We start from the raw sequence: 16,074 nt of genomic DNA on the forward strand, positions 1-16,074 counted from the left end.
TTCAAAAAGAACTATGAATTTATTTTATTTTATTTCTTTATTTTTAAATAATAAATATATGACTAAAATTAAAATTTAAGTATAAAAAAAATAAATCGAGGATTTGAATCCTTTAAAAATTTGACTTCATCCCATTCGCATATTAATGATGCATAAGTGTTGTATACTAGGAAATCCAATTTTGATCGTTAACCACAAGAAAAGGTTGGTTTTGGATAGGAGGCTAGATATTAAGAAGAGGAGTCAGGACTCAGGAGTGGACAAATCAGTCGAAAATGAAAAGTGTCGGCAGGATTTCAAACATATGTATTACGTAGATTGTAGACACATGTGATTAATTATCGACTAATAACAAACTTTTTTTTTTTTGGTCAAGACTAATAATTAACAAACATTGGGCGGTGTGATTATAAGTCATGGAGAGAGATTTTCCATGATCTCCGCTGACTAATTAATCAATCAATATCCAACATTTGAGTAGCAAACATATAATTAACTAGAATAGAAGCCTGAACATTAGCTTTTAGCAGGAGATATAAACAAGAATCATTGACAGATGCATGATGCAATCTCCACCGTCCACACAGATCCGCGTATCCACCGTCCACAAAGATCCGCGTGGCCCTTTAATAATTTAATTTCAAAGATACCACAAAGCAAGCTGTTGTTGTTAATTAAGCAAATTAATGCATTCCCTCGTTTGATTTATATAGTAAGGGCCGTAAGGCTATTGATATAAAGTCCTCATCATCCATTTTGTGAGAAGAGGATCAAACACTGAATCCTCCCCTATCGAGTTGCATTTGGTCCACATAAAGTGCTTGGAGCTATCCAGTCTATTGTCCAAGTGATTAAAAGGCTACTAATCCTACATATATTATAATTAATTAAAGGGATTAATACCATTTTGCTCCCCAGACTATTACACTTGTATCAGTTTGCTCCCCAGACTTCTAATTTGGAAAATTAAGGACTCTGATTTTTTCAATTTTGCCAATTGAGGTTCTTTTGTCAATTTACACATTTTTTATCCAAATCTTTGAGGGCAAAATGGTCCCTTCCAATTAGATCTTATCATTTTTTCCTCATGCATCATTTTTTCTCTTTTATTTCTTGCTAAATTTTGCTTGATCATCTCGAAATTTTAGATGAAAAATGTATAAATTGACGGAATAACCTTAATTGGCAAAATTGAAAAAGTCAGGGTCCTTAATTTTTCAAATTAGAAGTCTGGGGAGCAAACTGATACATGTGTAATAGTCTGGGAAGCAAAATGACATTAATCCCTTAATTAAATTAGTCTATGAAGTTCTTAGCAACATCGAGATAATATTTGATTGATGATAATGATGCTGATGACAATGATAGGTAAGACGTATGACATACAACTATACAAGAAATGAATTATATATCATTGGATTAAGTAAATTAATCATGCACAGTTAGTTCTTAGAAATGATAATATATAGGCTTATTCACACCATTATTCCTGTAAGATACACTTTTTTTCATTTTACTCTCTGAAACTTAAATCCTCTCAGTTTGCCACCTGAACTTCACACAGTTATTGCAAAAGACCCTATGTCGTTAACTCTGTCAATTTTTCTGTTAAAAAAGCTGACGTGACACCTATATGGCATGAGTGATACCCTTTTCTAGTTATGTAAGATTCATATGGACAAAAAAAATTATAAAAAATTGATATGAATATTATTATTATTTTGCTTAAAAATGATTTTTTATTATTTTTTTGTCTATATAGATCTTACATAATTAAAAAGGGTCTCACTCATGCCATATAAGTGTCACGTCAGCTATTTTAACTGAAAAATTAACAGAGTTGACGGCATAGTGTCTTTTGCAATAATTTTGTGAAGTTCAGGTGGCAAATTGAGAGAATTTAAGTTTCAAAGAACAAAGTGAAAAAAAGTATACCTTACAGGGGATAATGATGTGAATAAACCTATTATATATGACATAGGAATAGTCAAAAAGAAATTTAATACATTAAAGAATACCTTTGGATGCATTGTAGATCTTGCAGAGTCCAGAAGGTCCCCAGGGAAATTTATTAGGTAAGAACACTTGGAAAATCATGTCCATTCATTGTACTAAAAGCAGAAAATTTATTTAAAAATTTAAAGGTATACATCATTAGTTTGCTGAAGTAAAGAAATCACTGGATTGTATAATTACTAAAATGTATATTCACCCTGACGTATTTATTAGGATTTTAGGACTAATTAAAAAGACTGTCTAGTGCGGACAGGAATGTCAACATTCACCACATCTAAGAGTGGACAACTATACTCTATTAATCCACGATGTATCCTTAGAAGCATTTAAAGGGTCTAAAAACATTTGTATCATATATAACGTCCGCGATGTATCTTTACTTATGAGGTTGAAAGTTGAAACTTTGAAACCACCTTCAGAGCAAAACAACAATTAGGTCTAAAACATTATGAAAGGACACTTTTAATTAGCTTTACCTATCAAGTGCATGGAGTTAAATTTATGTCCTTTCAAGAGTTTGAACACCATTTTTACCCATTACTGGCTATTAAGCTTTCCCTTAATATATATTTGTATTTGGACATGGCAATAACTTGCGAACAATCCAGAAGGGTAATTGACAGGTTCATGCACTCATAACATAACCTTTGGGATATGGCTTTAGGCAACAATGCAACATACGTATGGTTCTTTATTTGGTTTGCTTTCTTTTTCTCGGACATTATTTCTATAAGTTAGTGTGTTGTGACTTGTGGGGATCTGGGTAAGACTTTCTCGGTAGACCTACGAGATGTGATAACTCAGAAAGAATGTTTGACTCGGATACTTTGATCAAGCCATGGACCGGGTCAAACAGATGATGGTTTTGGGTAAGATCCAACGGTACCAAAGGTTGTCTCAGATCAACCTGAAACTCTTTTAAAAAAAAAAAACACAACGACCCATACCTACCATGAAGCGTCCTTTACTTGACCTCATTATCTGCCATGATCTTGATCTCCAATAATCTATTTTTATTTAAAATGTAAATAAATAAACAGAAAATTGCAAAGCCAATATTCCAAATCGAAAAAAGAAGCTGATCTATATTGCAAATGAACTACTATCATCAACTTAAAGCAGATTGTATTCAACTACAAAAGAGTAGCACAACATCACAGTTAATTGACAAGCTCTGTATGTACGAGTACAACAAGCTTGCAAAAGCATTGAAGCACAGTAAAGGCCAAAGACAACACCACCGGCCTTTCATATTACTAACAAATAGCCTAACTAAAATGTATTACTAAAAATTTTAAAAAATAATAAATAAAAAACATCTATGTGTTGATAATGATGAGATTTTGTAAATTTACAACTTCACAAGCAAAAGTTGCATGTCGAACAGCTCAAGTAGATTTTTCATCTCTCTTTATTAATTCCTGAAAAAAACATGAGATGACAGGAGATTAATATTTGCCAAACATTAAAAACATGCTGATTTATTTCCCTCTTTTTTCATATCAAATTTTCAATACCAATTTGGTGGCAGCAATCGATTGACGCTGCCTTTCTTTCTTCTCACGTTGGCAATCTCCACACCAGCTAGAAAAATCTTTCTGATATTTCCTCAGCTCTCTAAAGACCGAACTACAAGAAGATTGTGAATGCAAATTGAGCAAATTGAAAAACAGCACTACATAATTAAAATAATCCTTACAGTATAACCAGAGGATTGACGTTTACTGTAAGGATACATAGAAAAGCTTCTATAAAACTAAGAGTCAAATACCCAAACAAACATGCAGGCCCAAAATGAATTAAGAATCTATTCTTTTGTTGGCTGCTTTAAATTAAATCAGAAATACTGTAAATTTCCAAAGCCCAAACCAGACAAACATTCAAAGTCTTTTTTAGCCTTTCTTAGAGTATTCCATTAATTTTCTTAGATAATATTTTCTTTTTAAATAAAATGTTACGTTTTTTTAACTTGCCAAAAAAGAAGATGCTATGTTTTCAATGCCATTTAGCGTGTTGTGCATTATGCACAATCAATTGAGAGAACAACCATGACAGTATGCTTAGGGGAAACCATCATGTTTTGGAAACTCCCAAATTTCTAATATTTCACTACTCTAAGACCAGTCCTCTAAAACATTTGAGTTCCAAATATTTCTTGTATGCATTACACCTATATCAACTTATATCAAACCGCGAACAAATTCATAAGTTGCATTAATTGGATACCTTTTTCACATAGAGCAGGTTCGAGATGTACTAGACCTTGGGGAGATGGTGATATCCTTGAAATCCTCAAGTTAGGTTTCTTGAATTTCTTTTAAGGGGCTAAAAAAGTGAAGGAGAAAGGTACCTTCTGCACCATAGTAGTAAGTTGACTCGACGCCCAGAAGTTGTGGCTCTAGCACCATGCCGATGGCGACCACGATGAAGAACTGCATGTCCCGGAACATGAGTATAATCGAAGGTTTCCTATGAATGTACAAAAATAAATAAGAAAATAGAAGAAAATATAATATATTTTTTTTCAGTGCAGTGGGCACCAAAGCCCAAAAGAAAAGGATATGAGTACTCTATACTTAGTCTATTATGTTATTCAACTAAATATGCACTTGATTTCATAAAGCAGCTACTGAAGATGAGACATTCATAGTTCATGACCATATTGTGACATAACAATTTTTCAATTTGCATACTAGATATGCAACTTGCTGCCTACCAATATAATTATCATGAATTAGAATGAAATCGAATATGATACCTAAAGCATTTCTACTTCTAGAAGTTGAACAGCGTGACCTCACATAAAATACTGTATTAAAAAAAAAAAAAAGATCTTAAAGATTAGCATACCTCCATTTGTGTCTCTGAATTCACATGTTTATCGCATCGAACACCTCGAAAGAACAATTCTCCACCAGAAAATTGCTTGCCCAAGCAAACATTCAAGGTGACTTCTGAGTCATCCACATGAAAACCTACAATACAAAGCTGCTGTGGGTCCATAAAAGCTTAAGAAGCTATAGATTTATTTCCCAGGGCTTGAACATGAAAAACAGACAGGAAAGGAAAGGGTAGACATACATTATTGAACAAATCACACAAAAAAAATGAAAAGATAAATAAGGAGAAGTCATATCAGCTAAAACCATAAATCAAAACTGTTGTGTTAAAAGAAAGTCAATCAGTAGAATTAAGTAATAGAGTGTATCATCTTCCACTTAGATATCAAAGCCTCAGTATTACTATACAGCACAACTCCCTGGAGTAAGAAACTAGAAAGAACAGTTTATGAAATGGCATCCAGATAGAGGAGAGAGAGAGAGAGAGAGAGAGAGAGAGAGAGAGAGAGAGAGAGACAGAGACAGAGAAAGAGAGACAGAGAGGGCTTCAAATACAAATATAATTTTAAAAATTTAATTCCAAAATTTTCGGATGGATAAGGAAGCACCTACCAAGCTCTACATCCCTATCGATTCCATATTCAACAACAAAACCATGATGAGAATCCAGCGTGGATCCACCAACTTCAGGAAAGAAAACTACATAAAATTCCATCATTAAAACGAGTATAACATTAGTTACAATCCTTTATACAGTGTTTTTAATTTCTTTCTAATCACAATCTCATAATGATTAGAGATGGAATACCTTTGGATATAGGGCGTATAAGGTCATCCATCAATTTGTCAAGCATGGTTTCCAGGCCAAAGTCATCAAGAACGGCACCATATCTGTTCATTGTGTTTGGTCGCGTGATTGTGCATTTTGTCTCATGGACCCACCTTTCAAAATTTTCCACCTAGGCAATCAGAATCTGGTCAGAAAATAGAAAAACTAACATACAGGAAAAATAAACATATATCCAAAATGATACCTCAGATAATAACAATTCACAGAAATGTGGCAGAAGCATTTCAAATGTATAAATTCCAGGATAGGGTTCAGCCATAACACTTCTAAAACTATCCTCTGTATTCTCATTGATTGCTTTGAGAAACGAGGGGACAAAGAACTTTGCAGCTTGCATAGTGTATAACTCCCGGTGTAGAGGCTACAAAGAGGATGGAACAGTTAAGAAGGAAATGTATGTATATTTTAGTCAATGAAGGCAATTGATGTTTACTAACATGCATTATATACAAAACCCAATTCCTAAATTCCAGAAGTACCAAGAAAAGGGACTTAACTCTATTTACTGTAACACTCCCCCATAAAGGTGTAATACACATATTACAGCATATTTGCAAATTGACGCACCTGATAGTTTGATAAGATCCCCTTCCTGTAGTGTCTTTGTCGTTGAATCTGTTTATTCAAACACGGGAAAACTGTGAACCTTTCAGGGACATAATGGCGTTGCATTGACTAATTAAAAAGAGCACATTGCCCATGGTGTTCTTAACTAATTATAATCTCTACACAAGCTTATCTCCCATGGCTACACACAGAAATTAGAATCCACGTAAACATCAAATTTTCAAACAAGGATGGCTATTTGTATATTCACAAATTGCCAAAATCCAATGTCTTCTAAAGTCTTCATTTTGTTTTAGTCTCTTTTCATCCATTTTCTCAGTACCCAAACAAACAATCACTTCTGGAGAATTCAAAAGAAATGGCACATTCTCTTGTGATTGCAAGTTTGCAACACAAGCCCGCTCATTTCACACTAATCCAAAAAAATAATTTAAAAACACGCCGCACGGAATTGGAAACTTCCACATTCACATTCAGTTTCAGTTTCCTGCACTGACCAAACACACAGAGAGAATATAGAGAGAGAGAGAAGGAGAGTTGTCATTTCTTCTTACTCGATTAGCCTCCGACGAGTAGCGTAGCAGAATGTCCCTCATGTACTGGAGCTTGAGGTCACGTGACACATTGAGCAGGCCCGGAGGCAAGTAGTGCTCCAGCGAGCTGAAGAGCAAGGGACTAAACTCCAATTGCTGCAGGTCCTCGTAGTCGTCCGCCTTGTGCTCCTTGTTCGGGTTCAGTCTCAGCCTGTTCGTCAAGCTCATCGAAACGACGCCGTTTCCGTTGCCCGTGCTCGGCGTTTGAGGCGGTTGCTTTCTTCGGTCCACTGAGCCGTCCATAGAAATGGACTCAGAGAAAGAGAGGGAGAGAGGGGATCGAGAGAGAGGGATTGTGGTTTTCAGATAGAGAAAGTAAATGAATTGGTGGAATTAGGGTTTTGGAGAATTGAGGATGAAGAAGAAGTTTGAGTTACAGGTTAGGGTATGAATTCCTGACTGGTTAGTTAAACCAGTAGACGTGCAAGCTGGATCTGGATGCGGGGTCCAGGTAGGAGGAAACGAGGCTGGTGATGACGTGGACGTTTTTTTATTAGAGTGTGGGGACGCTTTGACGTGGAGTGTTGGAAACTTGTCCGAAATTTTATAAAAGTCGCTTAGTCGCTTACAAACGAAAAGAAGAAAAAAAAATTCAATCATCTCATACATTTTCATTAAAATTTTTAATTACAAATTTTGGTTGTTATAAACTTATAAATTTACTCAAAGTTATAAAATTTTGGACAAAATTGAGAGTTGTCAATTTCTCATAGCATGTGCAGGCCATCGGCATACATAACTAGAAAAAAAAAAATTAGGGTTTAGCAGTATGTTGAAATATGAATAGATATGTTAAATAATATGATTTTTTTAAATGTTAGTAAGATAAAAAAAAATGTAGGTGGATAGGATGAATTGGGTAAGAATAGGAGCATTTTGTTTTTGTTCAAAATTTGAAATAGGTGAAGTAGATGAAATTCAATTCTTGCCGCCCCTTTTATGGATTTTCGAAAACAAATTGTCAAAATAGACATGAATTATACATTGAATCCATTTATAAAAATGTTAAGTATGTTAATAATTTTATAAGATTTCATTTAAAAATTAACATGACAGTTTAATATGTAACGGTAAAAAAAAAAAGAATAGGTTTAATTGAAAGTATTGGTGGACAAACAATCGAAAACACATCTCCATATAAAAAAAAAAAACGCACATTTTTTAGTTCACAATCACTATAGCTTTGGGCAACAAGGTTAGCACTGCATGTAACATCTACTAGATGAAACAACAAAATGAACCCATTAAACAGTTAAGACTGGGAACATGAAGCTCAATTTTCTTCCTTTTTCTTTCTCTAAACAAAATAGCTGTATACCTCCTATCTTGGTATCTACATGATCACATCAGTCCTGCCTATCTACACCCCCCACCTGGTCCACCCAAAAACCTTCGTTCTCGCTAAATCCTACCTGTTGGTTCATGACTGTCCTTCCATCCCTTGAAAAACAACACCCATTGAGCTTACATTTTGTTACTACCCAGTACCCACAGACCCATGAGTGTGAGAGCTCAGCTCTGGACTTCCATAACCCACCATTACATTGACCTGCTGTAGTGCTGATTCTAAGCTCAGTTGACTCACTGGAGACTGTTGGTCAAATTGTTGATGAGAGCTTACATGGCTCTGAGGTGAACCCACATGCTGGGCTAAGCTGGTTGCTTCCGGATGCAGGGGCAATGGCATCATTTCCTGCTGTTGCTGCACAATATTTTGTTGTGATTGCTGGGGTGATGATCTCATTTCTGGTTGATGCATCTGTAATTGTAGCTGCTTCTGGTTGCTTAACTTACAAGCCATGTCTGGAATATTTGATATGTACTGCATTGGGACCTCTCCTGCATTTCTTTGAACTGGAACTCCACTCATCAAGGCTTTCCCTTGGCCTTCTGCTGACCTCAGCTTACTTTGAAACGCAGCTGAATGATCAGAAATCAGACCAAGTAGCTTGCTATCATTTAAACTTGATATTTTCCTGCCAAGATTGTTAAACTGACCTACATTTCCCATCCAGGTCTGTCCTCCCAATGCCATAGGTGGGGTGGAGGACCTCATTCCAATGCCATTACCAAACGAACCAAGACCAACATTTCCGAGTCCCTGGATTCCACCACCCTGTTGAATCATACCAAGACCACCTGCAGTCGCACCCAACCCTCCAACCATCGATCTTCTCTGTGCATGTTCATTTTGTTGTTTTTGTATTTGCAGACTCTGATACAGCAAATTGGCACGCTTATTCTGAATCTGCTGCAATTGCGGCCTCATGCAATTGACTTGTGCAGCATTGTCGAGCGGTTGCTTGGACTGTGTGTTTTCAGCTGGGAGCGATTGGCCTCCAGAGAAAATGTTATGTGATAGTAGTTGCATGGAGTTATGGGAGGACATGATGCTGGACATGGGTCTGAGTCTGAAAGGTGATAACCCTTGGGTCAGAGTAGAGGACGAAGGTAGCCCGATTGTTCGAGCTGATGGAGTGGCAATACCACTAATATTAACACTACGCCACTGACTGCTCAAACCACCATCAACCTTGAGAGGTGTAGGCTCTACTTGATCACTAGCTAGGTAGTATCCTTCATGCACCATCTATACCAAAAAAAAAAAAAAAAAGAAGAAATAAAGAAGTAAATAAGTATTACTTTATGCTGTGAAAGAACGAAAACTAGTTCATAACAAATCCCCAACACTAAACCTACCAATGAAGTGAACTGAGTAGCCAAGAGGTTTGCAGAATGCTGCCAAATGCATATACACAAACGTCAGAACCATATATTAAATCAGATGCTTTCTTCATCAAATCATACAGCAACAGAATTCTAAGATGTATATTGGCTTCATTTTATAATTATATACAGCAGTTCTCTATTGGAGACTGTATATATTTATTGTTTGTTTCATTAACAATAAAAGTCTGGAAAAAGCATGAAGTCCTTGGGATACATGCATCATTGAACATCATTTACACCACCTTTTCCTAAACTTATTTCTGTTGAATTATAAGAGTAATTGCCGAATAGACTGAATGTGGAAGTCATTTTGCCACATTAAAATTTTGGAATAAGGAAAGTATAATTGAAATGAGGAATCCAAGGAATGAAGTGTAAGAATGTCAAGAAAAAAATCTGAAAAAAACACAAGACACCACAATTCAGAAGTTGTTGATAAAAGATATCAGAAACAGCTCATTAGTTACTTGCAATAACAAGGAATGACCTGGAAATTCCGGGCTTTACAATATAAGATAGACAGCAGTATAAGTTAATATACAACAAACACAGAAGGAATGTCACAGTCATACATCAGAAAAAGAAACTCTCAGTAATCACAAATGGCTACTCACAGTGCTTGGAAAGCCTGGAAAGAGAGGATAATCAATGGAAAACACATCTTCTTCAATTCCATATAGAACACTTGCGTCTACCCTTCCCTCATTAAGCTTCAGTATCACCAATCTGACCTGAGCCTCTCTATCAACCATGGGAATCTCATTTCCTATGATGGCATAGAATTACACAGAAAGAGAAGAAAGGTACCAATCAAGGAGTGAAAAAATACAAATGTATGCATGAGTATGTGTGTCGTGTGTCTAGGAGACAAACAGAATCAGTTCCTCACCTCGATGGATATGAGACTGGCGTAGAAAAGTCAATGTCCTCATTTTACAGATACCGATCCCCCAGTCCATGGAGCATTTTGACAGAGAAATTTTATCTGTGGAAGTATTCTCCAACTTCCCATTATGATTATTTGAAGCTAAGAGTTGGAAAGCAACCAATGAAGTTATGGGAAAAACGGGCTTCTTCTTCAAACAAATTTCCAATTTGCACTTCCTGTTGTGTAGTCCATACCTGCTTTAAAATCAATACACATCATAAGTCATAACAAGCGCACATAAATACAAGCATTTGTTGTATAACTGGTGTCGGTCGTGTGGCTTTAAACATGATATTACCTCTTAGTTACCGCTTGAATCTTCAATAACCTCTCAAGGAAAGAGTCAACTTCAACTTCTGATGGCTGGGGTGAAGTAAGATTTGTTGAAATGTGAGTTGCATTAGCAGCATTGACATTGCTCATGCTAGTACTAGAATCAACTATCTTTATGCTGGAGCATTTAGGACGAGGAATTTTTTTCCGCTTTGCAGGAACAGATACCTCTGTTGGCAAATAATTTATATTTTGAGAACTTGCAGATGCATGTCTCTCACCAGTCATAACCTGACATTTCTCCAAATCCTTCCTCATTTGAGTGACACTTCTGTTTCTTATATTTTTGTCAACAGGTTGATCCAGGCAATTCAATGATGTATCAGTGGGTATATTGTCTCTCAATAGAGGTGATGACTGTTGCTTCTGTGATTGCAGAAGCTTAGACTGAATAAGTCTCCTGCCCATCACACAGGGCTTATCTTTAATCATCCTAGCATTCGAATTGGGGAAACTAGCTTGGGCAGGCTCTAATTTAACAACAGAAGTGGCCACTCCACCCTGCATCTCTGAGATTCCTTGAAAACTTTTTGTCTGGCAATTATTTATTACCAGTGAGGGATGCACTTTGTCCTGAAATCTTTCATGTAAAACTTTTTCGTCCTCAGTTCGCTGATGCATCAGCTTGTTATTCCACTGTAGATAAGGTTGAAGACTGTTTTCAGTTTGGCTTCCAGTAAGCTTCTGATAAGATATGTCCACAGGCTCTTGCTTGGGTTTCTTAAGAAGAGATCCTTGAAGTTCCTGTGTTTCACATCTGCCCCTCACACCAAGAACCAATGAACTGGATTTACTCAAATCATTATTAGAGTCAGTAAGACTTCGTTTGGATTTAGAGACAACATTAGATGTGCTCATCACTGTTAAAGCAGACTGGTTGCAACTGTCTCCTACTTTAAATTTAGTCTGCGGTGTCAAAGGATTGGATTGTGAGTTCTCTAGTAGAATGTTGTTTCCTTGAGGATTAACAGAAGAGGTTGATACATTCTGCTCCGAAAATGTAACTCCTCTTTCTTGATATGATAGATCAAGTAGAGAGCTGCAATTCTGAGTAGCACAATTAGCAGGAATGTCTGTTACATGATATGAGTTGCTGAGATCTAGGCCAGTGTTGGATGCATTACACAGCTTTCTCTTTTTCCAGCTCCACATAATTCCAAGATTGACCTGCTACAAATGCCAAGAATCAGCCAACCTTTAAGTTAACATTTAATCATGCAGGCTGCCAAAGAGATAGATTTATTTCCCAATTGGCAATTGGAATTATAACTTAAATTTAAATAAGGTTTACTCAATGCATAGAAAGATCCAAAATGGAATAACAAAGAAGATCTAACAACTGGAAATGCTACTAAAAAGTAAACTACTTTCCATAATCACAGTCAGTTGTAAATGAACTACACATGAGGACGAATGGACACTTTTAATATGCTTCATACAATTTGGAACTTTGGCAGAAATTACTAGAATTTTTATCACTACCAGTACCTTCTTGGTTAAGGGTTCTCCAGAATATCTGTCTTGCAATGGCTGTGGATTTAGATGAAGATCAGGTTGCAAAGCCTTGAGAATGTGGGATTCAACTTCCTGAACAAGAACAAGGAAGTGAATATAAGAAAAGCGCAATATGCTTGAGCAGAAGGCCAAGGAGCCTGCAAATGTTCACTATGAAAGTTTACCAACCAACAAGTCTCTGTAGGTCCAAGAATCATCAGAGATTGACAAGATGTCCTTGACAACATTTTCCATACGCATATGTAGGAGAACCTTATGAACAATTGGAAACTTTTCCGTAGAACCAGTACCTCTACCTTGGATCAAACAACCACGATAATCTTTAATCTGCGAGGAAGCATCTCTATCAGTTAGTGTAAATTTTACAATCCAAGTCAGAAAACTCTGATCATTTAAAATTGCATAAATTTTCTTTGTAGGCATTTGGCAACCTATGGAAGAAGAAACCATCTCATTGCATCACTAAAAATTGGATCCGTTGGAGGAATCCATGCATTTCAAAGAGACAATTTTATGTGTACTGAGGAAAAATATAACCTGGGAAATTGAAATTCTTAGTTTTGATTAAATCTTATTTCGGAAGATATTGAAGCATGGTAGAGATATGCATTCCTAAACTTAATACAAATTGAATGAAATATATAATCATGCTTATTATAGAAGCCTTGTGGTTCCTTTCAAGAAGACAAAACTACTATACCTAATGGCAATGGTCATATAACACTAAAGCTAAAATCTAAGGACAGAGGAATGATCTTTAAAATATATAAACACATATTTGTAGCTTTACCTCACCTCACAAAGAATGGCTCCATTGGCAATGGTCATATAACACTAAGCTAAAATCTAAGGATAGAGGAATGATCTTTAAAATATATAAACACATATTTATAGCTTTACCTCACCTCACAAAGAATGGCTCCATTGACATATTTGCAGGGCAAATCATCAAAGATATCTCCAGGTAACCAACCGCACTCAATCGCCTAATGCAAATAACAAACATGGAAGATAAAATATGACTGTTAAATAGACAGTTAAGAAACTGCAACTTGCCTTCAATATAATAGAACTATTTTAAAGTTGAATATATTCAGAAATTGTCATGCTTAACAAAAGAAAAAGAAGATATCAAAATTTCATCTCCTTCATGCCAGCATTTGAATGTTCAATATCAGAACACATAAATACAAGCCCATAAATGTAGAGATTTTCTTTTGATAGTTCTATCCAATAGTGCCCTACAAATTCAGGATGATATTGCCTGTTGCATTGAGGAAAGGAAAATAAACCTTTTATCTGAATATGAAATGCTCAAGTATGGCAATTGACCTTCCTATCTTTAAATTTAACTGAAGAGTATCTGACAGTCAATGCTAGATGAACTTAAACAATTAACAAGCAAGAAATACTGCACAAGCTACACAAGTAGAATTTCCAATCAACCATTGGCATCAAGAAAAGCCACTGGACATGACACAACCCTCCAAGATCCAAGTAGGACAACAAGATAGCATGGCTCCATATAAGCTCTTGTGCATGTGCTTTGTGTAACGTATTACTTGACTATGAGACTGACTTTGCATGTGTAAGCAGAACAGCCATACAATTGCCTTAACAATCAAGTCAAACTACACTACTGACATACCACAGTGTAGCATTGATGTATTATAAGTTTCTCTTAAAATGAGCAAAGAAACCCACCAACCATTAGTTATGATACACATTCTCTAACATCTATTCATTGAACTACGTAAATTCTTTACAAACTCCAAATTGGTCAAGCCAACAATTGGACAAGGTATTTCCATGAGAAAAGGTCTAAAACTCAAATCACTATAACAGTCAAACATGAGTGCGAAGGAGAATGACTGAACCATCGATAAATAGACTTGTAGCCTAATTAACATCATTTGGTTATCAAAAACTTCAGGTCACTGCTTCAACATTTCCTCTAAATTGAACTACGATTATAATGAATAACAGACTTACAGAAAAAAGTGTCTCTGATGCTCTATCATATGGATCCAATTGTTTTGGTACATCATTGAACAACTGCAACAGTCAGTGGAAGAATTACATACGATACTATATTAAATGCCAAGTACTTTCTGTAAGTGTCTATTGAAATGATTGCTAACCTCAGTAGCTTTTCCCACAGAAAAACCATTCGGAAACAAATTCAGTGAAAACGATACCTCAAGATCTGCATGAAAATAGACTGTCAGTCAAATACGAAAGGCTTCTCGGCACATCGATCATGATTACAAGATCAAAGTGGGCTGCATTACCGTCTGAAACTGAGTGCCGTCCAGACTTGACTTGTACGCTTGAAGAATCAGCAACCTTAGCTCCCATCCCAGCAGAATTAACCTTCATCATAATTACATACTAAGACTTCATGCAGACTAGTTTCTGGAATAAAATGATAAAAGGAGGGGGGGGGGGGAGTATTACTTTAATAGCTCAACTTTTCATGAGCTTCACCCTACAGTCACTGGATTCATCCTGCCTTAACATGATTAAAAATGTCACTGGATTCATCCTGCCTTAAATTTTCAAATCTATTAAACAATTGTTGACTTAAGATCCTGAAAGACCAACCTCACTCATCACCAACCATTAAAAGATTTAACAATTTAAAAAACTTAATTGCAAGCAATTGAAAATAAGTGTTCAGGGACACCACTTAATTCAACTAAACATCTAATTGGTTAACTAGAGTATTTAAAAAGAAAAAAGGACCATTCTTTGTTCAGACTAAACCATGAACCATAAATATAGTAGTAAACAAATAAATTAATAAATGGCAATTGCTACACGCTTAAATTAAATGAAATAAATAATTAACTAATAAACAAACATTCTTCAAAACAACGTCGACAAAAAAACAATAAAAAAAGACAAAAAACGGTAAATAGTTAACTTATTCTTGCAATCTAGCTCCCAATACCAAGTTACAAACCACTTAGCATTGCCTCCCCGAATCCCAAAGATAGCTCCCAAAAATGCAAAGCAATGTTAAGTGGAAAGACAAATGAACTAATTGAAAAAAAAAAAAATATATATATATATATATATATATATATCCACACTCCACTATTAACTTTAAGTATGCAAGCAACGTAACTCAATGACAGAAAAACAGAAAACCCATTAACCAAAACGCCTGAAATGTCACCAAAAATCGAAACCCAAATCCAACAAAGACGCTAAGACAACGAATCGATAAAGAAAAACCCATCGAGAAAATAATATGAAACAGATTTCATAACGGGTTGGCTGGTGAAAAACTCGTATCATATACAGACCTCGTTATCTCTCTGCCGAGAGTCAGAAACCGAGCCATTTTCATGGTCTTTGTCCTCCGTCGGAAGCAGCTTTGGTTTGTACCTCGTTCCCGCCTTTGAAACCTTGAAAGACACCCCCATGACTCACTTCATTCAGGAATTTCCTCAAACACCTTTTGGTTACAGAGCAAGAGGGAAGCTGGTTTATGTATAAATGTTTGTATATATATTTGGGTTTGAGAGATGTGGGGGCACTACCCTAGTTGTAGCGAAAACTGCCCATTACGTTCTGGTTTTTGGAGTGTCCTAATTTACAGGCTGCTAACTTAGCCATGAAGACTAACACGTAGTAACCATTCAGGTCCTAACAACTGGTTTATACTTTATAACCGCTGTTTATTGATTAATTTAC

General features: G+C 35.9%; 2 protein-coding genes across 5 annotated transcripts; both read right to left on the reverse strand.

Moving 5' to 3' along the window:
* Positions 1-3,104: 3,104 nt before the first annotated feature.
* Positions 3,105-7,256, reverse strand: LOC147295518 (2-oxoglutarate and iron-dependent oxygenase domain-containing protein CP2-like). 4 transcript variants are annotated; one of them, XR_015120375.1, is made up of 9 exons: positions 6,828-7,256; positions 6,274-6,321; positions 5,891-6,067; positions 5,665-5,815; positions 5,469-5,555; positions 4,867-4,991; positions 4,367-4,448; positions 3,534-3,645; positions 3,105-3,437 (listed from the first exon to the last, which is right to left on the reverse strand). XR_015120375.1 is itself a non-coding variant. In XM_086232134.1 (9 exons), the coding sequence occupies exons 1-9, from the start codon at positions 7,107-7,109 to the stop codon at positions 3,405-3,407; spliced, it is 1,119 nt and encodes a 372-aa protein (XP_086088260.1). In that variant the 5' UTR covers positions 7,110-7,256; the 3' UTR covers positions 3,105-3,404. The 4 variants fall into 4 exon arrangements, 3 of the variants coding, with proteins under 3 accessions (XP_086088260.1, XP_086088259.1, XP_086088261.1); XM_086232134.1 differs by having other exon boundaries at positions 4,367-4,485; positions 5,469-5,540; XM_086232133.1 differs by having other exon boundaries at positions 4,367-4,485.
* Positions 7,257-8,030: 774 nt separating this feature from the next.
* Positions 8,031-15,819, reverse strand: LOC147295519 (protein PHYTOCHROME-DEPENDENT LATE-FLOWERING-like). The gene is made up of 12 exons (XM_086233764.1): positions 15,684-15,819; positions 14,664-14,745; positions 14,514-14,578; positions 14,365-14,427; positions 13,278-13,358; positions 12,541-12,699; positions 12,346-12,444; positions 10,823-12,024; positions 10,486-10,718; positions 10,211-10,362; positions 9,567-9,605; positions 8,031-9,456 (listed from the first exon to the last, which is right to left on the reverse strand). Exons 1-12 carry the CDS (start codon positions 15,801-15,803, stop codon positions 8,344-8,346), a joined length of 3,408 nt encoding a protein of 1,135 aa, XP_086089890.1. The 5' UTR covers positions 15,804-15,819; the 3' UTR covers positions 8,031-8,343.
* Positions 15,820-16,074: the final 255 nt, after the last annotated feature.

This window comes from Dryas octopetala, chromosome 2 (genome assembly GCF_963921425.1).
Source record: "Dryas octopetala chromosome 2, drDryOcto1.1, whole genome shotgun sequence".
Taxonomy (NCBI): Eukaryota; Viridiplantae; Streptophyta; class Magnoliopsida; order Rosales; family Rosaceae; genus Dryas; species Dryas octopetala.